The sequence below is a fragment of the Anoplopoma fimbria genome, chromosome 4 (assembly GCF_027596085.1).
Source record: "Anoplopoma fimbria isolate UVic2021 breed Golden Eagle Sablefish chromosome 4, Afim_UVic_2022, whole genome shotgun sequence".
Classification (NCBI taxonomy): Eukaryota; Metazoa; Chordata; class Actinopteri; order Perciformes; family Anoplopomatidae; genus Anoplopoma; species Anoplopoma fimbria.
Window position 1 is genome coordinate 18,978,525 of NC_072452.1, and position 24,294 is coordinate 19,002,818.

The following is a 24,294-nucleotide window of genomic DNA, read 5'->3' on the forward strand; positions in this document are numbered from 1 at the left end:
AAACCTCGAGAAGTGGTGAACTTTTGGTAAATGTCCTAGTTTCTTATACTGGACGATATGAATCTGCCTCATTTTTTTTGTTGCAATATACTGGTAAGTATTCATCCATCACCATCCAAGCCTGATCTCAATCCATCCTGAAGATGAGCCTCTACTGCCATCTATTGGAGAAATTCAACAATCAGACAACTAAGTCCCCTCGACTCAATAAGGTATGTGATGATATTTGAGAAGGTTCTCTCCTGTGACTGCATCAGTTAAGTATTTAGCTTTTAATATTGAGGTGGTTCAGTTTAATGAAAAACTCTTGAATCAGTTCCTTTTAAAGGTATTTATTTGTGTAACAACGGTTTTATTTAATCCAAACATTACAATGCACAGAACAAATTACCTTCATAGTAACATACTTTATCTCCTTACATGCCTCCTCAGAATGAAAGCAGACGTTTTTTTACATTTAAAGAGCTGTAACACATATCTTGTGATATCCGACTTCAGTGTTTGGTTTTGATTAAAGCTTTAGCAACATTAGGTGACACTTCACTTTGCATGTTTTAACTTTTGAGAAAATCTTCTTCACTTCGTTAAATGGTGATGGATATTCTACAGTGAGAAAACGCTGAAATCCTCTCATCCACATCAAACTTTAAACCCAAGTAGGGCACAGAACAAGCAGCTCTCTATTACAAAACATGATGCGTTTGTGAAAGCACATCAAAAGAAACTCCTTCAGAATTATATTGTGAAGTGAAATAAAGATGCAGTAATAGTACATATTTAAAGTAAATCAGCTACGTTGATGGTAAATGTGTGATGAACAATGAGAAAGCTTATCGGGGTGTAAATGGTCGTCCAGTCACCAGCAGAGTACTCGCATCCACATCTTGAAGTCCAAATGCATTTTGTTTAGTTCTGAGTCTGTTTCTCTCTCCAGCTGGAGAAAGTGAATCCTTTCATTAGGTGTGCTCTCTCGTTCTACATGTGCTGGGCGTCCATGATGTCCAGGTACTTGGCATCGATGACTCGGGGAAGCAGGCTGGTCCTGAGATAAAACACAGAGAAACACTGTACAGTTACATCTGTTCTATGGAAATAGTATCTGAACATGAATTCAGACAATTTTTGCATTACAAAAGTCTTTCAAACACCACGCCCTCAGTTTTTAAGGCTAAAAATATGCAGTCTTCAAGAAAACCCCAATGATTTCAGCATTTTCTCAGACTTTAGAAAGCTCCCTCCAGAGCCACTGAAGACTTTACCCATCTGTTTTTACTAGTAAACTGATCCTCATGTGTAAAATCTGTGGATCGCCCCTTTAAAAACAGCTCAGCATGAATCTCAGCCTCATGTCAAATCAAAGCAGACGTGCACTGTGTTGGTTTTCCACGGCCCCGCTCTGCCCCCTGTTGGCCTGGGTCGTCTCACCTGACAGGGACCAGCAGGATCATCAGAAGGGGGAAGACCATCTTCATGTAAGGCAGAGGATACATCCCGAACGCACACAGGATGATCAGCTGGATCATCTGCAGCGCCGTGAAGAAGTGGACCTTCCTCTGAGGCACACGGCGAATGTAGTGAGTGGGGGGGTAGGAGGTCTGGACAAAGAAGAGAGAGTATGATGTGGTTATAACGCTGTTTTAAATCACATATTTTGTTTTGCTAATATAAAAGTGGATTGGCTAAAAGCCATGGCAGGCAATATGTTTATGTAAATACTGTTGTTGCAGAACAAATGAAAAATCTGGTGGTTTTCCATTACATTACATTTACATTACAGTCATTTAGCAGACGCTTTTATCCAAAGCGACTTACAATCAGTAGTATATTACATATCATTCACCCATTCACACACTGATGACAGGCTACCATGCAAGGTGCCACCATCAGACTCTAACTAACATTCATGCAACATCCAGTCCACACCGATGGCAAGCCTTCGGGAGCAACTTGGGGTTAAGTGTCTTGCCCAAGGACACATCGACTGCCGAAGCTGGGTATCGAACCACCGACCCTCTGATTGGAGATCAGAAGGTATGGTGAGATCATACCTTGCTCTCCACTACGCCACAGCCGCCCCCATGTTCCATGTTATATTAAGATATTTTTTCATGTTATTATTATCAAATAATACAAGAAATGTTTATAAATATAACAACATAATGTACATGATATGTTGTTTATATTATGAAACCTTCTAGTTATTTCACAGACTCATGTTTCGTTAAGATGGGAAACATTTCTCGTCATAACGACAAACAGAAGTGTAACCCCCTATCGTTACAGTTAGTTTAGTTCCAACTTTCCATGTGGAAGTAGTTTGTCATAGTAACATGGCCCATCATATGATAACTACAGTTTTTTCATGTTTTGTCATAAAAACAAGAAACTGAACAGGATAGTTCATAGTGGTATGAAAGTTAACCCTAAACTTTCTCTGCCCACTGAATATCTGGATACCAAACTTTTCAAACATCCACCGTTGGGTGCCAGCGGCCAGTTTAATGGATTAACAGGGAAAACAAACAGATCAAGCAATCAAACCACAGTGTCCTTCCCTGCTCACCTGTTCCTTTAGCAGCAGGGCCATGCGGTCCACCATCTGGTTCCCATCAAGAGAAGTGGCCGCGATGTAGAGGAAGAGGCCGTAGAGGACGGGCTTTGGGATCCACTGCAGAGGAATGGGCAGCATGAAGGCAGACAGGCCGATCAGGATGTTGGCTACCAGAGAGGTCAGACGAGTCTCCTTCACACTGACAATACTGTTTGACACAAGGGCAGAGAAACATCGCTTTTAATATACCAATCAACACTTCTTACCCGACTAGATAACATGTCAGTTCTAAATTAACAGCTTTTAGTAACTCCTAATAACATGTGTAATTGTCAACTTCAGAATGATTTTATCATTAGGGGCCCTTAACAGATGAAGGTATTCAGTATTTCAGAAGAAATAGAAACAATGTCCTAAATTGAAATTTATGTTTTTCTTTGTTATCATCGTGTGACCCCTCTGGGGTTTTTTAAACTAAAAGACAATGATTTAACTCGAATATCTTAAAAGAAACTGGGAATTATTAATACATTTCCAATCTACATGCAGTATGTGACCAAATATAATGCATGTTAACATTGCAGTGTTAAAATGTGATCAAGCTTTAATTTTTATATTTCTAAAAGTTAATTATTACTATTTTTGTTTATAATATTTTAAGTTTAACTGCTTTTTTATTTTCTAATGCATTCCACCATTTATTCTACCATTACATCAAAAGACTACTCTGATAGAAAATAGATAAATAACGGAAGGAAATGTTCAGGGTTTGCACACTGAAATAATAATGAAAAAAAACATGTTTGAGCTATATTCCTTTTGACCAAACAATCTCAAGGTCCATTTAATATTTTACAACCAGTTTTGAGATGAATAATGCAGAAGTATCACAAACTTTTTTTAAATACATTCACTGAATAACTATTGAATCATTTTTGTCAGCGTTTGAACCGACACCACCTTCAAACTGAAAGTTAAAAAGGGTTCAGACATGCTGGTGTTTTCACTCTGGATGTCTTTCAGAGCGCCGCTTGGTTTCTGTCCTTGTCTTAACTTTACTCACGTCGTGTAGAGGTGTCCGTTCTCTACGTGCTGTTCCACTTTGGCCAGCTGACGGGCGTGCAGGGAGGAATGTGGGAAGGCAGCGTGCATCCATGGCAACCCCAGACAGGACATGAGGATGTTGATGAAGCCAGTCAGCATTAAGTCCCAGTGGAACGCTGTGCCTTTTAGCAACCTGGTACAGACGTTCACACACACACACACACACACACACACACACACACACAAGTGTCAGGTGGTTTGTCAATAAAAGACAGCAGCATTACAATATAACCTTTATATATCACAGAAGGTACATCATAGCACATAGTACACATATACACGTCATGTTACATTCGTTGTCATGGTTTCGGTAATTAAACCCCTTACTTGTGTTCTGGTACATGTGTGAGTGAGATGACGATGTTCTGGTCGATGAAGATGAGCAATGCGAGGAGGAAACCCAGCCCGGCCGCGCTCAGTGTGTTCATTCCTGACAGCTTATTAAATGGAGGGAAGTTGAAGATGGGGCCATCGTGGACACTGAACACAGGAACTAATAGGAACATAAGAGTAATAGAAGACATTAGATCAAATATCGCAAGTAGAGTTTTATCACATTTGCAAGGTAAAACAATGATGACATAATAAATAGAAATGCCTGAATAGTGAGCTTTAATGCCAGTAAGCTTTGTTTTCTAAGTAACTTTCAACCCAGTGTCTTTGACCCACATTGACTCAGAACCCCCACTGGTTTGAAAGCTCTCTCAAAGCAAATATGTTCCTTTTTTTTCGCCTCCAACAGAGGATTTATGAACAGTGAAAGGCGTTCTGTGCCAAGGTTGTGACTTTAAGTCTCAAGGGTACTCTTCTATAAGTTCTTTCATTTGAGAGATCTGTACTCACGCTGTATGTCAAGGAAAAGGTAGGAGCCAATGAAGGAGACTATCACCACGGAGATCGGCAGAGCGCAGTCAGACACCACCTCCCTGATTCTGTCATTCAGATACGGGCTGTGGGGGGAAAAGAGAAGATGCATATTTCAACATCATGCAACTCTGATGTGATAAATACCGCAAGTTTTACATCTGTATATCTTACAGTGGTTACTGGAAAAGTAATTCATGTCAAGTAGTGAAAGTTTGGGGGAGCAATGACGTCCCGGGAGTCAGAATTGGAAATACACCCATTTATCTACCTCCTCTATTACACCATTACACCTGAAGGCTGAAAATCATTGTAACCTTCTGCCAGACTCCTGGGATTTACTGTTTCTCTCTTTTTCATGTTCTCCCAGCTTTATAACTATGTGCCAATAGATTCAGCTACAGCGGTGGAGAGTCACTAATCACATGCATAAATACAGATTTAATAATTCAATGTACTTAGGTACTTCCATTTATGCCACTTCATATTTCTAGCAGTCAGATCATTTATTTAAATGAGACAAATCATGTTCATTTCAAGTTCATACTTGTATTTTGGGTTTCTACTTGGACATGTTAACATCTTTTAAAGGTGCACTATGCAACATTCAGAGCTTTAATATAGCATCAAACAACTATTTGCGATGTGAAGATATGGTGGAGTAGTGTCTACTTGAGCAGAGAATGAAGTCGCTCTTTCTCTCTGTGTGTGTTGTTATCTAAGCTTCTCCTTGCTTTGTTGACATAGCCGGGCCGCCCGTGCGTTCCTTTAGTGAATGTTAGCGCACGTTAGCTGCCAGCCGCCGGCTCAGCCATTGTCATTTGAGAACCGCAAAAGAAATGCTCCCAATCTTGTATATAGCACTAATACTTAAACTCACTTTATTTTCCTCATTCTGTCTGTCAGTCTATCTGTGTTCACTCTATGTTTAAACGCTCTATTTTTATCGCTTGTCTCTTTAAGCCCCCCCTCCCGCTAAACCCCGTCCGCTCTGATTGGTCAGGGCTTTCCGATCTTCCGCATCTTTTGCTGTCACAGCATCACTGCAGCCGTGGAAGCTGCGTGTGTCGATAACACATAGTTAGGTGCCACTTTTACTGGTGACTGTGTGACATCACAACTTTACGAAGTCCTGACGGCTAGTTTAAAGGCGCAGTATCTGAATACGAGTTGTCTGCATTTCTGCGTGAACTGAGCGTTTTGATACGTTCACAGTATTTATTTTGCGCCTAGACCTGTTTAACAATCAAAAAACATGGAAATCTGACTTTTTACAATATGGGACCTTTAAGTAAAAGTAACACTCGACAATGTACAATATACTCCAGTACATGTGTAAGTCCTGCATGTAAAATTGTTTAAAAATTGTAGGGTTATATTAATGTGCCACTTCTTGCAGTGTATATATTCTAAACAATTAGATTAAATGGTCCAGTATGTAGACATACCTCTTCTTGATGAGGTAGAGTGCGTAACCCAGCCACAGAGTCCCCAACATGAGCAGCAGACAGAGGATGGGCCTTTCTCTCGTTGTCAACACCAGAGACTCGGGCAAGAAGATCTCTGAGTGTCCCATCAGTGACACCGTCTCATTATGATGATCGAGCATGTTTCCCGTCTGGTTCATCGTCTTCTCCAAGATCTCTTTAATCTGCTCAAGCACCAACGTGCTGTTTGTGGTTGCCAGTGTTGGCCCATGGTAGAAGTGTTGAAAAACTAGGAAGAGAGGGGGAAAGAGGAAAGAAAGAAAAAAACGGATGACACCGGGGACAATCTTGATGCAGCGTATTGCTCATAATAACGTTTCCTTATTTCTACAAGATTCTTTTACACAAAGGCGATATTTTTATGAAAAAAAACACTTGTTTGTGACAGCATAAATAACAATTTGCCAATTTCCCCTGTGTGCCTGTTAGTTTTGCTATTTGTTCAAATTAATTCAGATTTGAATATGGGGGGTATTGCTGCCAATATGGTGATATTTTTACCCAATCTTTTTTACGTCATAATAAGTATGGTTTAAAATCATACCAACATCTCATGGTATAACAAGAAAAGTTTGTTTTATTGATTAAATGTTTAAAAATAGAGGCGTTTCCTGTCCAAATTTGATTATTTGATTTGTTATAACATGAAAAGTTTCAAAAACAAGAAGTTTCTTGTTATACAAAGAAGCTTTGTTAAGGTGTCAAAAACATGCTGCCGCAAGAACAAGACTCATTGGAGACACATTTATCGGAACAATTCCACATGATGTATTTTTTCTCAGTATATTTCTAGCCTTTCAAGCACAATCAAGCATTGCATTGTATTGAAGCTCTGGTCAGTTTAATGTAGTTGAAGAGAAAACCACAGCCTGAGGCGTAAAGCGTAAAGCTGTAAAGAATCAGATGGTCATACATTATGTCCGTTCAGACAAACCCTTGTGAAAAAAGATATAAATAGAAGCTGTTTGAAACACTACATTATATTATATTCACATTATGGAGTTGTCTGTTTTTCCACAACAAACAGGGGCCTGTTTGATTACATGCTTGCTTTCCCTCCATGATTGATACGTATATTTGCCAGGCTACATTACCCCTAACAAATGATATGCAGGCGTTTAGGCATCCAGAACATGTTTAATGCAGTCTGACCTTGGCTTGACTTACTTTTGACGGTGCCTTTCACCGCATCCCCGACAAACGCTATGGAGATGAACAATGCAATGACTTCCTCTGTTGAGCTGGGAGATAACACATGTAAAAAAAAAAAAAAAAAAAAAAGAAAGCATAGTGTGATCATTCATGTTTTATCAAAATGTTTTTTAATTCGACACAGTCATAATAGTCCATTCAAGACGAAATATTGACCCAGATAGCGAGAGTGCACATTTAACTAAATTAATAATTGTGTCTGAAAAGAGGAAGTCACAACAGATGCCTCCTCTCTTATCAGTGGCCTCACCTCAGTTCATGGCCACACGGCTAGCTACATATATTACAAGTATGGAGCTTCTGTCTGTGATGTGTCACGGTAACAAATGCGGGCGTTGTGTATTCACCGTTTGAAGAGTTTCATAAACAGGCTGACATTGAACAAGCCTCCGAGGATGAGGAACAGGCTGTTCCATAAACCGATGCAGGCGTAGAAAGAATCGAAGTCCAGCTCGTAGTCGTCGCAGATTCCCCTGATGACTGAAAAAAAACAGACATAAAGACACAATTTTAACACATTATAATTAATAACATTTTCACTTTAACTGTCTAGTTACTTGGCTACCAACTTGGTTGTTTGAAGCTGCCTGATGTTCAGGTTCATGCTTGAATTGCAATGCATTTGCTGAATGTAATATACAGTATGGTGAAGAGTTTGTCCGTTAATTTTTTTGCGGTTGATGTTTTCAACAGATTAATTCACCTGTTTAATGAGTAGGACACAATACGCACCACTTATGAAGATGGCCAGTGGCGCAGTGGTCAGTGGAATGACGAGTGGTGATCCAGCAAACAAAGAATAAATCACTCCTCCGATGCTCTGACCAACAATGGTCTTCTGAACATCTGTCAAGACAACAAAACCTTCACTTAGTTTTTATGCTTCAGATTAAACAGCTAACGGTTTTATAGGATGTCGACAGGAGTCCATACCTATCTCTCCTCTTGTGCTTTCGTCGTTCAGTGAACCGAAGGCGATAGCAGGCAGCAGAATAGCAATGTAGAGGAAAATAGCCGTGGTGGTGTACTTCAGCAGACAGCGGTCCTTCCCAGTCATACCTTGATGGATTATTTAAAGGCTTATTATAGATCATAAACAGCCAAAATGTGAAGATATCTTCAAAGAGCAAGACTTTTAACAAAAGACATCTCGTGATTTTGTAGCAAAGGTAATTAGTTTAAATAGATATGTTATTCCAACTTAGAAGGAAGTATAACAAAAACGTATTAATACCATCTGTGAAGTCTGAGGGGTAGAGGGGGAGTCGGCGACGCAGGTCGTCATAAACACCTTTCCCGACCTTAAAGAATTCTTTGAACTGTGAAGAAAAATACAGAATTTTGTCATTTTGACACGTCAGTCAGTGTGAAGAATTATATTTCAGTAAACAATACTTTGTCTACTTAGAAGGTGAAATATGTTTTGAATAATTCATCCATCAGTTTGAAGGCTTATCAGATGTCAAAACCCTGCACAATGGTTTATAATGTGAGAAATCATTTTGTCTGTCAAGATATAAACAGTAGAAATATATCAGTATCAATTTTCAGCTATTTTGATTGTTTAGTCATCTTTTAGACAAAATCATGTCATGGTTTCAGCTTCACAAATGTGACGATTTGCTGCTTTTCCATTTATTATTTTTAAATGATCTACCTAGTGATATACAGTACCAGTCAAAAGTTTGGACACACCTTCTCATTCAACTACTTTGAAGAATCTAAAATATAAAACATATTCTGGTTTGTTGAGCATTTGTTTGTTTACCACATAATTCCATATGTGTTCCTTCATAGTTTGGATTTCTTCAATATTAATCTACAATGTAGAAAAGAATAAAAATAAAAATAAAGAAAAACCATTGAATGAGAAGGTGTGTCCAAACTTTTGATTGGTACTGTATAATAGCATGACTGTCACAGGGGACATTTTCTGCATTGAGTACTTTTACTTTTAATACTTTGAGAACATTATAACATTTTCTATGCGAGACAGTATTTTTACAGTGTGGTATTAGTACTTTTACTTCAGTAAAGGATCTAAATACTTCCCCCACTACTGAGGAATGTTCACTTGCATGTATTTGTGTTGAGGGAGTTTTTTTTTTCTGCGTCTAGACCCCTTTTCACTGACACAGTGGTCTCACTTTTGTGAGTGAGAGACGATGATAAAACATTTCATAAAGAGAGAAAATTCATTAGGAAATGCTTACATTTAAGTACATTTGCTGGCTGGATAATGTTTTACATAACACATTCTTAGAAACACTTATATTTGTATAAGAACGAGATACTGGCCCACCTGAGTGTTCATAACTGCTTGTTTTCTTTTAGACAACTTTGGAACCGCAGAACAGCTTAAAGGCTGGTTTGGCACCAACAACCTGCATTTAAATGCAGATTTCAGGACATCAGGTGAAGCCTCAACCTGTTGTTTGTTCTCTCTTGTTCTTTTTACAACCCCGCTACGTGCTTTCTCTCCAGGCAGTATCTGGGTGTTCCCTCTCCTCCTCCTCCCTCCTGCTGAGCACACACATTTCCCCTTAATTTAAACACTGGACATAACGACGTACTTTATCACTAAATGGAGCCGCACACATTGTGCTGCCAGAGCCACGGAAGACTTGGCAGCTTTTGTCAGTTTGTTGCCCAGCTGCTTCTCGTTCATCGGGCCTGGCTGATAGAGTGTGGAAACAGGATAATCAGATAATCTGGCTCAACTACTTTACTGCCTCACATCTTTATGTGCCTTGATGGAGCGAGGGAAAGCACGCGGTAGAGAATATAAATGTTAGTTTTATGAGTAACAACTCCTTGTTAGGGAGGGTTATGTTTCCGTATCGTTGTAAATTACTTTCTCTCCTGGCATCATTGTTCTGAAGTTATACAACATCCTTAACCCATGTTTGTCAGGTGGATATTCTTATTATTTCAATTATGTGTTTCTGCACTGATTGCAGCAAAGGCCCAATATGTGTCTTTATGTTTCACATCTCCTGCTTTGCTCTTCTTTCACACCTTGAGTGGTTTCCCTCTACGTGGGTCTGAGTCCTCCACTTCCTCCACGACCGCCTTCTCAGTGACAACGGCGAGCTGCTGTCGCTGTTGTACCAGCTCCTGTTTAAAATCCTCCTGGGTTTTGGCCTCCAGAAGCTTCTGTCTGAAGGAAATGTCTGAGAACATCGTGGCAAATGTTCTTCCGAGCTCAATGGCCGTCTTGGTGCTTTTCTGAAAGGGTAATGAGAAAGCAACTCTTTAAATTTGACCATAAATAACTACTTGAACACAGCTTTTGAGTTTTACAATCCCATAGACGGATAATTGTCTAACATTTGGTGGTAGGAATGTGATCTGAAGAATGAGGATTAAGTCGACATATAAAAAAAGGTCAGCAGCCAGATCCAAAAGTCAAACCAAATCTGTGTGGCTTTTCTGAATGCACCTGATTAGGGTGTAAAATATAATTTCCTAGATATAAAATATCAGTTTGTCAGCACCCAAGAGGACGTCTTCTTATTTCTTGTCTGTCAATAAAATCCAAAGATCATCAGTTTACTATCATGGAAAGCTGGGAAAACCTGCACGTATTCTTGTTAAAGAGTCTGAAATGGGTTCATTTCCAACACCTCTTCCTCATAAACAGTGGATATACCATTAAAAATAATTGCTGTAAGCCACCAGTTTTGAAAAGAGGAACTGAGAACTGGTCCTTACCGTTCGAGGAGGGGCCAGGATGAGGATGACATATCGGGCCTCGCAGCAGTTGACTCCCCAGTTCTGTGGCCTCTCCAGACGGGCGATGCAGACATGCCGTCTCTGCAGGCTCCTCACATTGGAGCTAAATTGAAATAATTCATTTCGCATCAGTGGTGTAGAAACGATTGAATTGTGCAGAATTCTGTATTGGCAGGTGTAAATTAGAGCCCCACTACTGAAACCAAAAGAAAATGACTTTTCCAATGAAAACATTTTTGTTGTTGTGTTGTTGTCCCTGTAAAGTCTCAGCAACTGTCCACAATATTCACCGAGCTGCAGGCTGGAGGAATTAGTCACAATAGCACCCTGTGGCGTAAATATTATTGCAGATGAACTCACAGTATACAAAGCCAGGACTGCTGGTAACGAATGCCAGTGGGAGTAGCAGTCACACCCTGAAGGGTCTCTGACAGAAGGTGAACTGTGGGAACACAACAACATTTCAATGAACAAACCAAAAAGAGCTTTAAAGCGGATATGTCAAGCGTCCTCTGAGGCAAACATTTCATCTCAAAATGCTTTTGATATATTTTGCCCACCGTTAAACTCCTTCCCTCCCGCATCCGTGAACAGCGAGTTCATGACCTCGTCCGCATCGCAGCTCCCGTGGCCGTCCTCGACCACGTGAGCCAGCATTCGCCTCAGGACTTCGTCCACAGTTGCAGCTTCCTCATCCAAAAGGATGCTCGCCTGGGCCAGGAAGCTGTCCAGGTCTCTGTGGGCGCGCACTTCCTCCTGGAAGTTCATTGGCTTCACATACTAGTGTGAGCCAAGGACAAGGGGAAATTAATTGATGATGTAATAATGTCACAGTGCAAATAGGTGAAAGGTTATTTTTTGTGATTTTGCTGGCTGCATATCGCAAAAACAGCAAGTCAATCCAAACATTCCCACCTAACTCACTGCTTTAACAGTTCTCAGTTAGTTTAAAACATCAAGCGTCAGATGACATTTGAGATTTTAGCTTCAAAAGGGACAGTTGGTAAAACAATCTTTTCTTGGCTGTATATTCAGAGGTAATATGTGTAGAAGAAACAAAAAAAATGCTGCTTTTTCCTTTGTAATTCTGCAGTAATGATTATGACAGAACAAAGAGAGGGGGACTGGTCAAAGGAAATCTTACTTTTCTTGTTGTGTTCAAAAGCCCAAACCCAGGATCTGCAAATAATAAAAAACAAAATTTAACACACTTCCTCAGCCTTACTTCCAAATAACTAAAACGTCTCCCTATTATTAATAGTTAATAGGGAAGCACTAGCTGCCAGTTCATGTCCATGAACTTTCACCCAGGTATTATGACTCTGGTAATCAGAGCTGGCACACATGATGTTCCTAAATGCAGAACCTGCAAGATATTCTCATGCAATAAAGTCACAAGGGTAGCTTTTAATGTAACGTCATGGCACTGGGATGATTTATTAATCTGTATTGTTGAATAATGGAGGCATTTGTTCTCTCTAATTATAATCTTAGAACAAATCACACCACAGACTAAATTTTTGTTCTTATTATAACACGCACAAACCTGAAACACTGATGTCGATCTGGGTGTCATAGATGAGATCCTTGTGAGTGACGGGTGAATCTTCCCCACAATCCTCCTGTTCCCCATCCTGCAGCTCTGTTGGATTAAAAACATAAGTGGTCACAGTCGAGAACAGGAGTCATTTTAACAGAGCTCGCTGCTGTGCTGTGATGTTACACCGTTTGTATGTAAGAATTTACAATTTAATTATAATAAAGGGCATTTCATAGACGAACCAAACAGTGAGATAAAACTTGTTATTTGAAACGGGCTTAAAATGCAACGCCGGCCACATTAACAATGTCTCCACTAAGGGACAATTAATGCTTCGCTTCCAGCCCTCTGCCATCTGTTGACGAGTACACAGCAAGAGGGAGAGAGACGGACCCAATAAAAAAAATAAAAAACTTAAACCAGACATGCAGCAATATAACAAAAGCAGCCCCTCGTAAATTCCTTAATTGTATAGAAGATAAATATGGCATCTCGAAACACAAGCTTTTATGAGGGGAGAAAGAAACAGCCAGACAGAATAAGAGAGTTAACCTTAACCCGTCATGAGCACAGCTTTGAGCTATGGTTCTTCCCACTTCCCATCCTTGGCTCAGAGATCATCTGCCTCATTATTCACCCATTAATTAACCTCTCAACACACGAGCGGCTGTGCTCACCAGCATGTGAAATGGGTCATCAGTGAGCAGTATTTGCATTAGCATAAATAGCTGTAGCAATAAGTTTACATGTGAAAAATCACTGTATACTCCCTCGTATGCTGATTTACTTTCTCTGTGCTTGCAAAGCAAATCATATTGTGCAGATATAAGAACGCAACAAAAGAACATAAAAACATGTAATACTGCATCTACGCACCCATCCCTTGGAAAACATATCCATTCTTGGACCTCCCGGTGGACGGAGCCTCTGTAGGAGAAAAGACAAATATTTACTTCATTATTCATGCTCAGTATTTTATAATAAAATGTTTCATTATTGTTTATATTGACTTGCAATCGTCCAACACATAATGGAAGTTTAAGAGTCATATTAAATATAAACTGTTGATTTATAAACACCTTATATTAACATTGCTAAATGTCACTAATTTACACATCAACAGATCGGGTGCAAATTTTTCATTCAATTGAAGTCGTGTTTTTAGCTAAATGATTACTGTCAGTGCAGATTCACTCCCTTTTAGATATGATTTGGTTTCCACCAACTCCTGACTAAAATGTCTGAATCTTTGGCTGCTAAATGCTCCATTATGTTCACAAGCTAGCGGCTAACTTTGTCAATCAGCTGTTTGGTGTTGAGCAGGTAGCGTTATATTCCTCTGAAGAGTCTTTTCCACTTCAAATAACAATCTGAGCCTGTCAGTGGCAAAAACAAGCACTTTTAGTGGACGCACAATGACGATGAGGATTTGCTTCAAATGATTACATTACCAATTTCAAAAGTTGTCCCCATTAGTCACTTAGACACAAAAACATGAGAAAAATAGGTTCCAGGTTATAGTCTGAGATTGAATGCAGAATCCGAAAGTTTTTTTCAAGACCTGTCTTCTGTAGTTACCATTAAGGACCCTTGTTTTTCTCTGGCAATGTGAGGAAGGCTTTAAAAGCATTAAGACCATAATGGAGGACAATTCAATTTTATTACTTACAAAATAAAGAAAATCCATGTTTTCTGGTCTAGTAAAAGGTTTCTGTGGATTGCATGTGACATGGAATCACAACACCACATTTTTAATATATATTTTATGCCCTGAGTCGAGAGCCAACATTGAAGAAATGGCAGGAAATAATAGGAGAGAGACGGGAAACACAATGCAACAAAAGCCTCTACCAGACTCAAACCAGGAACATTGAGGGTTCATGATCAGCGCCTAAATAAACCAAAGCACACCAACACCATAACATCTTTAATATTAAAGCGCCGAAATCCCTTTGTGGCACAGCCATTATTTTTTCATACACAAACTGACAAGCACATTGTGATAGAATTGTGTGAAACTGGACTCCATGTTGACGGACCCTGTTACGTCTGACCCGTGTGCAACAGCTCTCACTTCAACAGTGACAAAAACAATCCATGTTCACCAGCAGGCCTCGACCTTTTCAGCTGCTCCCATCACATACACTGAAATGTAATTATCTGATCTTGTTGAATCATTCTTGCCAGAGTGACGCACACTCAGACCTTTTAAAATAGCGTGACATATTTAATAAATTCTGGGCATAGAAAGTGGATGTCAGTTAAGGAGGAAAGTGGAAAAAAAGGACACATGCTAAGAAAACTGAAAAAAAGACACCTTCGTTATCGGTTACAACAAAAATCTGACACCAGCTGTGTCTGATGTTTGTATTAAGCGGTCATGTGTCTGTGAGAAGCTGCTGTAGCTGTACAGATGAGCTTTTCCTTGCCTGAGGCGCTGATTGGCTCCGGGGGGGCTCCTAAGCAAGGCCATATCTCAAAGCAGATTAGACAGACCATTCCCAGGCCTCCCTCTACTTCACAGGAGTCTGGCCGGACAACAGGGGGCCTCGAAGCTCCTAAAACGAGCTGTTTGTACCAGAGGATGATTTAGATTTAGTCTGCCTGGTTGAGACGTTTACTGTCTCGTCTCATGAAGATAAAGGTCAAGTTTATCCCACAATGTCTCATCAGCATGATCAAGAGTAGAGAACTGGCTTTAACTAAACAGTAATGACACACACGTTTCTCATCAGCTCCAACAGTGAAATTGGTTTGAAGACAGAAACGCAACTAAGAATTGACAGGAGAGTGTCTCATCCGTCCATCATTGTTTATGCAGTACAGACAGCTACATTAAAAGTTTATCAGAGAAGATTTGCTTTGCAGGGTTTTTTCAGGCGTGTGTTACGATGGCTCATGCCTGTGGGTTTCCTGTTGCACACTGACTTCCTCGTGATTACTCTGCAGTCTGTTGACATCGGCAGTGACAGAAGTGTAAGTCAAGCCTTTGACATTGACAATGCTCCTTAAAATAGTCTTCTTATCCTGTTTGTGACCTATTACAATACAGGTTTTGATGTTATTTACAAAAGCTCTTATCCTTTGTCCCCGTGGTGATTATACTGCTTGTTAAGTCATTTTTTAAATATAAAAATCTGTCCTTTCTCTTCCTGTAAAATATTTCTGATACCACATATTGAACTCGTTGGTGTTTACAGTGATGTAACGTGATTTGTGGTGACTAGCTGAGCCTAACCCTCACATAAAACAGCTCTTCTCTTGGGTGGTAACAGCTAGCAGTAGAGCAAGCTAACGGATCAGAGGTGTGTGTTTGGATTCCAGTTGGCAAAGAAACCATTGTTATGGTTACGTAATTGTGGTCGATCAATTCATGACGACAATATTATTGCGATCTCTATAAAGAATTTGTCAACTGAAACTTTTTTACTTTGTTAATTGTGTATTTTGTATCAATATTATCATAAGTGATTATTGTTAACATTATGTCAATATTTCCTTTTTTAAATATTATGATTATCAAAACCGGTATACTTGACAATATATTCACTTATCCCTCGTCCTCCTTTTCTTGATCTCACACAAGGGATTAATTGCTTTGCTCAAATGTGGACACACTGATTGCTGTTTCAGCGCGATTTAGAAACAGAATGTTTATTAAATCATGTTTCTGTAATTTAATATATGTGTCAGACAACATATATGAACATATTCATTACTTTTTTTTTTCAAAACCACCAGTTCTGCCATGCTATATTTTCTCAGAACTTTAAAATATAAAATGTTTGGTCTGACAAACCAAACCACCGCTTAATGCCGATGATTTGATGTCTGTCTGTTTTGATTTCTCTGTCTCACTGGAAAAAACAAGGCTGATTTAACGCCTTAGATATTTTGTATTAACCCCTGCCATCTTGCTATCTAGAGGATGACCTTGAGGAATAGGAAACAGAAGAATGTTGGGTCTTTGAAACAAGAGCTACAAAACTGAGAACTCTGTGCTGAACTGCACAAGGTCAAACCATCGCGGCAGAGAGGACTCAGCGCTCGTAGTAAAACGTAAATTAAACACGGTTGGTGCGGGCGGCTGTGCCATGAACAGTGTGTACTTTGTAGGTCACAATGTACACATTCATATTGAAATAAAGCAAACAGGAAGGATGAACTACAGCTCATTCCACTCCAACACCTATGAGGCCGATGATAAAGACGACTTGATGTTTGGTTAAGCAGCACAACGGACACGACCACTGGACAAACACTGACAAGTTGTACTTCACTAACCAAAGTACACATCTGGGTTTACTTCTCATTTAGACATCAAAGAAGTATGTGAGATGTTTGACATTAATCCTCTGGGAGACTGAAGGGGTTTTTTAGTTGAAAAGTTAAGTGGATGAGATAAAGGCTGCAAAACAGTCTTAAGTCTGTAGATAACAGAAGCAAAGGGTGGTGATGCTGTAGGTTTGGTACAGTTCCTTTTTTAATCCCAATTGTATCACATTATCATCAACTTTAAGCAGAGAATGTCTTCAACAAGAGTGGGAAGGCCAGATTAGAATATTAGACATTTTTCTGAAAGATAATCTTCTTAATCCTTGACCTGAGAAAATACAAGTAGGGCCTTTTAACCCTTTAATGGAACTGAAGTGAACATACATTTTTACTTGTTGTAGGGCTGCAACTACTTTTTATCATTGAATAATCTGCCAATTATCTTCTCAAACCGTTGATTGAAAAGTCTGGTTTAAAACATGTTAAAACTTATTTAAACGGCTGGCTTTGTCTGAGCAACATTCCAAAACCCAAACATGCTCAGTTTGCTGTCACATAAGACAAAGAAAAGCAGCACATCCTCACTTTGGAGAAGCTGAACCCATTAATGTTTACTGGAAAAAAATACTCGAGAGATTGCCGGTTTATCAAAATAGAACACTTCCTGTTGAATAATTGTTTTGAAGCTTTTGTGTTGCATGATAAAAGCAAAGAAGTCAACTGGGAGAGTGGACTATATGACACTATAGCAGTATCACATTTTAGACTTTCCCACTTAATACAACAGCAGAAAGTTTGGCCTAATAAGTTATTTTAAATCAATGGAAGAACTTTTCTGGAACGATTTCCTTCACAGTTGTGATGCAGTAGAAGTGTTAGAGCATAAAAAGTATTTGCAGGTCTGCTGTAAAAACCTATTATGACAGATAAATATGCCATTTATTGCCATACTGTAAATATTGACCCATATCCTTTTGACTTTCCCGGCAATAAAAGCCATTTGCTCATATTCTCTGGGTGTAATATTAGGAATACAAAGACAGAAGTGTAATAGCACCCAAAGAAGCAGGTGAATAAAAGATAATAGAAGATTATAAAATGATAATCCATCTAAAGATGAAAGCCTGCACTACATATGATATTCAAAACTCATTACTGTTCTCTAGATGCTATCAGGAAACACACAAACACACTCACACTATAGAGAGGCTTTCTCCACGTGTTTGACACAGTAGGCTCAGGTTGCACCATGAAAGACCTTCTCACCCCGCTCCACCCCTCTAAAAACTTACCAGATGGCACAAAATGGAGGACCTTTTTGGCTTCCATGTTCTCCAGGTTTTAAAGGTGAGACGCTCTCCAAAAGGTCAACCCATCATCCTTCTCTCTGCTCCCAAACACCCTGCACTCACCCGTGATCCCCCTCTCAATATCTTTCATTAACACACACACACACACACACACTCACACACACACACACACACACACATGCCTCTCCTCCAGCAGCACATGGGTTTGAGGGAGGAAGTGGGAGGGAAGGAAGCCAGAGCAGGGAGGGTGAGGGCGTGTTTATTTTCTGCTGGGTCCTTGTGCCTTTTACATTACATTTACATTACATTACAGTCATTTAGCAGACACTTTTATCCAAAGCGACTTACAGGAAGTGTATTCAACATAGGTATTCAAGAGAACTACTAGTCACCAGAAGTCATAAGTGCATCTCCTTTCTTAAACAAGCATCTCAAAGCATAAACCAGAGCAAAAGTATAATGCAGAGGCAAGTTACTACGAAAACAATAATTGCAACAGACTAATCCGAATATAGTAAGTGGAAATTAATACAAAACTATGTTTTGTGTTTTGGTGTTACAGGTTTCTGGCTCTTATTCTTATGATTTGACTTTATATTTCCATATAAGAAAGTTCGCCAACCAGTTAACTTAACAGGGTTTGGACACACTAAGCTTTATGTCAGTGCCTTTGTATTTTAAGCTTCTGTTAAAACACGATACATAATGCTTAATGACCGAACAAATGTCCTGTTTATGGTGTGTGAGTAACTGGTAGGATGAAAGTACAGCATCTGTACTGAGTCAATGAAAAGTTAGTTAGATTATATAAAATGATAAACTCCACCTTTTTCTTTTTTCATGTTTGTTCATTTATATTTTGTGGTCTTGATGTTTGGATCAGGTCGGGTTTCCTTTGAGAGTATTGGTTACAAATATGTGTCAGTTTTATGTTTTAACTGAATGATTTCTGGTGGTGAGGAGATTCATTCAAATGGTGACAATGAGAGAGAAAAGGTGAGAAAAACATTTTGTAATTGTGTGTTATGATGTTAACTAAAGATATTAAGTATGTCTTTAGGCTTAAAGATATACTGGGGGGAAAAGACAGCCAGCTAATGTTAAAGAAGGGAATCTTAAGTGTTTGTCCTACTTATTTTGATATCACTTCAAAATCCACGTGTAGAGTTTTTATAGACTCTCATATTTTTGCTTTAGATCATTTTTATGACGTGTTTCTGTTTGTAAAAATTATTACTTTCAGCTAAATTCCTCTCTGTGCCCCGTGGACACCAAGGTTGGAACATTCAGATCTTACACGTAGTGGTGTTAAGGACACAATTAAAGACAAAGAAACCTATCACGTCACATTTACCAACGATAACTCTGTTCAAGTATTCAAACACTTAAAACAGCTTCATTACATGCACCAATAACCAAACTGCTTAAGGGACCCTGTGGAAATGTATTTTCTAAACAATCTAAATGATGTTTAAATTCATAGTTTCATATCGTGTATTATGTGTCCTTTGGGCCTAGTAAACCTGTTGAAAACATTTCCTACCTTATGAAACATTACCAGAGCAGATTTTTGGGAAGAATCTAAAAACCTGCATTGTTTCCATTAGCTTCCGGTGTTCTTCTCTCTTGCCAATGTTAGCACATTGCTACGTTTTATGACAGGTTACTGCCCCCTATTGTCAATCAGCGGAATTGCATGAAGCCCCCCCTGAAGAACTATGTAGGGCCTTATGTGTGCATTAACATCAAGATGTTAAGAAAGAGGTGACCCACTCTTAAAACATTGTTCAGGGCGCTACTAGTGGTCAAAAACTCTACGGGTTACCTTTAACTACAATTATCTCCACAATCATTTTAAAGGTAGAAAGTGAGGAGGCAAATCTGCAAACTTTTGTTAAAGATCGACTATGAAGTTGCTCAAACCAGATGCAATAACGGACACAAACAGACCTGCTGAAAGTACATTGTAAGAAAAAGAGCTCAAACTAAAGACACACTTCCTCGACCTGTTAAACTATAAACTCACTGTCTGACCTGCTGACCAGGAAACTTGAAAAAGGTATATCATGTTACTCACAGATGAAAGGTAATTTGACTTGTGTTTCATAACACAGGATTTGGTAACAATCAGAAAGTAGAAACGGAAGAAAGAATTATTAGTTAGTCAAATAGTCAGATAAGAACAGCTATGTGCTGTTCATGGTTCATTAAGTAAGTAGTCAACAAAGATATCTAAAATAAATAATTCAGCTTACCATAATATAAAGCAGTCTGGTCTGTTATTATCTATTACATAATTCTAGATTCAGAGTTATTCATTCACCAACTGTTATTTCCTGATTAGTTTTTCATTCATTCGTTTAAATCTACTCAAAAACTGTGTTTCCATCATTATCATTTTATTAATTTATTTCTTCCAGATGGGAGAACATTTTATAAAAAAGACCAGACAGATGGTAAACACACTGTAGTTTAACATGTGCATACATTTTTTTTGTATGTAAACAGCTGTCTGAACGGCTGTCCTGAAAATTCTCATAAGAGATGATTTGACTGAATAAAGCTGAACTGATGGAGGCAACGTGACACAAGTCACTTGTTTACGCAGACTGTGATGTTGTTGTTTTTTTATCGAGTTTGACCACAGAAGACTGTCTGCTCAGCCTGAAGGACAAACTACACTTATTTCTTTTGACTCAAGCACACGTAGGAAGACAATTTGGGGATACATTTAGTTGCCATGGTTGAATGTTATTATAAGCTACAGAACAGACCAAAATCAAAATGACCTCTGCCAGAGTAAATGCCCTAATGCTGGGAAACAATTTTGCATTCAAAACAAACAGTCCTTGTATAAGCTGGTGATGCAATTACTCACATTATACCTGCTTGTATTTTTCTAGATATTACAAGCCTTGAAAACTGTACATACTCTTTTAAATTGGCAGCATAGGGGTTGCAGGGTAGAATAAAAGCATAAACTAAGTCACCAGATATTAAAAAAAATTGATTATAGGGGTAAATCAATTGGGACAAAGGGTTAGCAGGCATCACTATAACGTTCACTGCCATGAGATGGCAGCACAGTCTGCTTTTCAAAAACTGCATGGCACCAAACGGGACCTGACTGCTGACTCAGTTAAGGATTTAATAAGAAGAAACTGTGTTTTTCATTTTGTATATGCACTTTGAAGGTCACATACATCAGAGTCTAAGCTGGATAAAAGTGGCTTTCTGGTTGAAAGAGGTCAGTTGAACATAATTTAAAGTTTTCCCACTCCAAAGTGCACCGTGGTTTGTTGGAGGACGCTTTTATCTACCGGTTGGATTATTGCAAATGCTTTAAAGATGAGAACAAAACAAACAAGAGTGCTGTTGTGTCCAAAAGTCTTGTTGAGGTATTTTAAAGTTACATGTTTTCTGCACTTATGTTGTGTTTTTCAAGTTTTACTAAATTCAAGTAATTATTTTATGTGATGCTTTTCATAAAGGTAACTAAGTGGTTGGCTGCCTAAACCCAGGCATTTTTTGTTGTTGTTTGAATTCACAACATTAACCACGTGTATACTGCGACCATGTGCTGGGTTACCCGGTGCGATAGTATATGACCCAAAGGGGTACGACAAAGCGTCAGTATGTGACGGGTTGGAATGATATCGTGTTGCTTATTTAAGCTTAAAAAGCCACTTTTGTGTCCTGGCTTCAGCCCTGATCATAAATTACTCCACAAACTAGAGCAGAACCTTTATATATTGTGTACTTTCTTTTAACTACACATAAAGTCTAATTAATCAGATAAAGAAATCAGATTATGGAGTTTATTCACCACTTAAAATAAAACCAGACTACACTTTTCATTCAGTTTGTATTGTGGACTTTCATCGCTGGCGTAGCAATAAGTCAAACAGTGACCAGAGCACTAACAAAGAGGCCAGGAAAGCAATGAAATGCTGCATTAATAAACTAATGTTCTGTGGTCAAAGGGGTCATTGCGGGTGCACAATGAGTTTGGCTTAATCCGCTGTGAAACATTAATCAAACTCAGGGAGCACCTGAGGGCCAGAACTGAGGGAAACACACCTGTGGGGCGTTACAGAGGACCACAAAACATAAAACACACGCTTCACATTCACATTGTTGGTTATAAAAAGCCTCAAAACAATACCAGAAAATATATATAATAAAAAAAGGTCCAAAGTGGTTGATGATTCAGAACTGGGCGACATAGAAGAGCTGCTGAATGAATCTGTTGATTTTACTGACTCAGAGCTATAAATATGTAACAAATTGCACAGCAAAGGTTACAGCGATCAATTTTGCAGTCAAACATTAAATATGTGAACATGTGTGGAAAGACTGTGCAGTGAGATTATTATTCATACTGAAGAGCCATAAACTCTGTAATAACTAGAGTTTATTCTCCCTCAAATAAAACATAAGATGCAGCCTCAAAATGTTTATATTCCTTTTTATTCTCATTCAATAAATGTGGAAATATCGGTATGATCAGCCAGCTTAACTTGACTCACTCCTGTTTGCATTTGTCAGACATAAAAATAAGTGTTTTTGACTTTTAAAAATTCAATACAGGACATAGAAGTGATGCAACAAGTAGACCTTTAGTCCGATACAAACACTTTTCTGTGTTGTTTCCGTTCATCTCTGATTGAATTTATATTGATCTGCTGCTCATCGCGCTCACACTGTGACCTTCATCCATTAAAGGTCATCACGTCTACTATTGACAGTGTTCACTGTGTATCTTTCCAAACAAGCATAATGGAAAATGCGTGCAGAGCGATGCACATTCTAGATGACAAGGCCATTATTTCCTAACACGTGTATCAAGTCAACAGTAAGACTATTAGGATTAAATAAAATGTATTACTCATAATAAGATTATAAAATTCTGAATAATAGACCACAGACCGGTCCACAATGGCAACGCAATTATTAATATTCCCTTAAATATACTCATACGATTGAAAAAAAGCCGGTACAATCATCCCATCTGATGCTCACAACCATTATGATCATTCACAACTATTTTGACTCAGGTCTATGACCCTTACCTTCGGAAAATCGATTCACGGTGACTCCTGGCATCTCCTCAGCCTCCTTTTTGATCTTCATATACCAAGGTTTTCTTGCTATGCAGTCCAAACTCTGTTAAATTTTGAATACGGTGGTGAAATTGAGATTGCAAAATGTGTTTCCTGAGAGTTGCAGCATGAATGGTCTTGCAGTCAGGCCCTCAGGTAGATGGGAATGGGTCACGACCAATGACTAACACCTGAATGTCCTCCCTGCCAATCACAGTGAGGCTGACTTTATGTGCAGAAGGTAATGCGGAAGGTGAAGGTGGGTTTTGGGGGAAAGAAGAGACAAAGAGAAGGGGGAGGAGAGGAGATAGGGGAGGAAGGTGTGAGGAAACTATTTTTAACCCCGGCTGGGATTCTTTGATATTTTAATGCAGCTCTCCTGTGAAACATTCACCACTTAACTGTTATGCTAAACCATGAATGCAGCCACAGTGTTCACCTGTATGAGTCATGCAATATTCATGCTATTCAAAGGGCTCAATCCAGGGACCTCTACAGAGGCACGTTTTAACTTGACTTAAATGCAGGGTTGGTAATCTTGAGAAAATAGCGAGAGTATGTTAGATTTTTAAAAATCATTCAACCAGTAAAACCCAGTCCAGTGTTGCCAACTCCTTTCAAATGAAAGTAGCTAGCAGCACTAGCAACAGTCGCCAAGTCACAAAGTCATCTACACTGACAGCTTTTCCCTTCAGGCCTCTTTCTGAAGCCTGTCCCTGAAAAAATATCATTATGAATGTTAACAATGAACATGGCTATTTTTGATACTCACAGCTGTTAAGCTAGCAGCTTGTGGACGATTCCTGTGGTGAGAAATGAATGCACAGGCAGAATACATGTAGGCAGGTAGAACATATAATCATTACATCCAGGGCTGAATGAAAAAGTCCTGCGTCAGCCACAGTTACCGATTGTTTCTTTTTCTTTGTCAGAGCATTTGATTCATTGATTACTGTCAGAATCAAAAATATTTTATGGAAGATAACCAACCCTGCTTTTAAAGGAAACTATTATTCTGTGATTCCACAGCCACTGAATTGTGGTTTTGCACATATAGAGTATGCATACACTCACATACAGAATAATGTTGTGCCACATGTTACACAAGCAGTTC

General features: G+C 39.0%; 1 protein-coding gene across 3 annotated transcripts; it reads right to left on the reverse strand.

Annotated features, from left to right (window-relative positions):
• Window positions 1-330: 330 nt before the first annotated feature.
• On the reverse strand, window positions 331-23,377 carry LOC129089862 (solute carrier family 4 member 11-like). Of its 3 annotated transcripts, none has more exons than XM_054597254.1 (20): window positions 23,151-23,377; window positions 13,370-13,420; window positions 12,500-12,595; window positions 12,098-12,132; window positions 11,514-11,733; window positions 11,314-11,395; window positions 10,933-11,056; window positions 10,237-10,446; window positions 8,453-8,537; window positions 8,152-8,277; window positions 7,951-8,064; window positions 7,566-7,698; window positions 7,174-7,247; window positions 5,968-6,235; window positions 4,499-4,605; window positions 3,983-4,148; window positions 3,615-3,788; window positions 2,564-2,759; window positions 1,426-1,595; window positions 331-1,042 (listed from the first exon to the last, which is right to left on the reverse strand). In XM_054597254.1, exons 1-20 carry the CDS (start codon window positions 23,209-23,211, stop codon window positions 976-978), a joined length of 2,559 nt encoding a protein of 852 aa, XP_054453229.1. In that variant the 5' UTR covers window positions 23,212-23,377; the 3' UTR covers window positions 331-975. The 3 variants fall into 3 exon arrangements, with proteins under 3 accessions (XP_054453229.1, XP_054453231.1, XP_054453230.1); XM_054597256.1 differs by lacking the exon at window positions 23,151-23,377 and adding an exon at window positions 19,622-19,697; XM_054597255.1 differs by lacking the exon at window positions 23,151-23,377 and adding an exon at window positions 18,061-18,266.
• Between the last annotated feature and the right edge of the window lie 917 nt (window positions 23,378-24,294).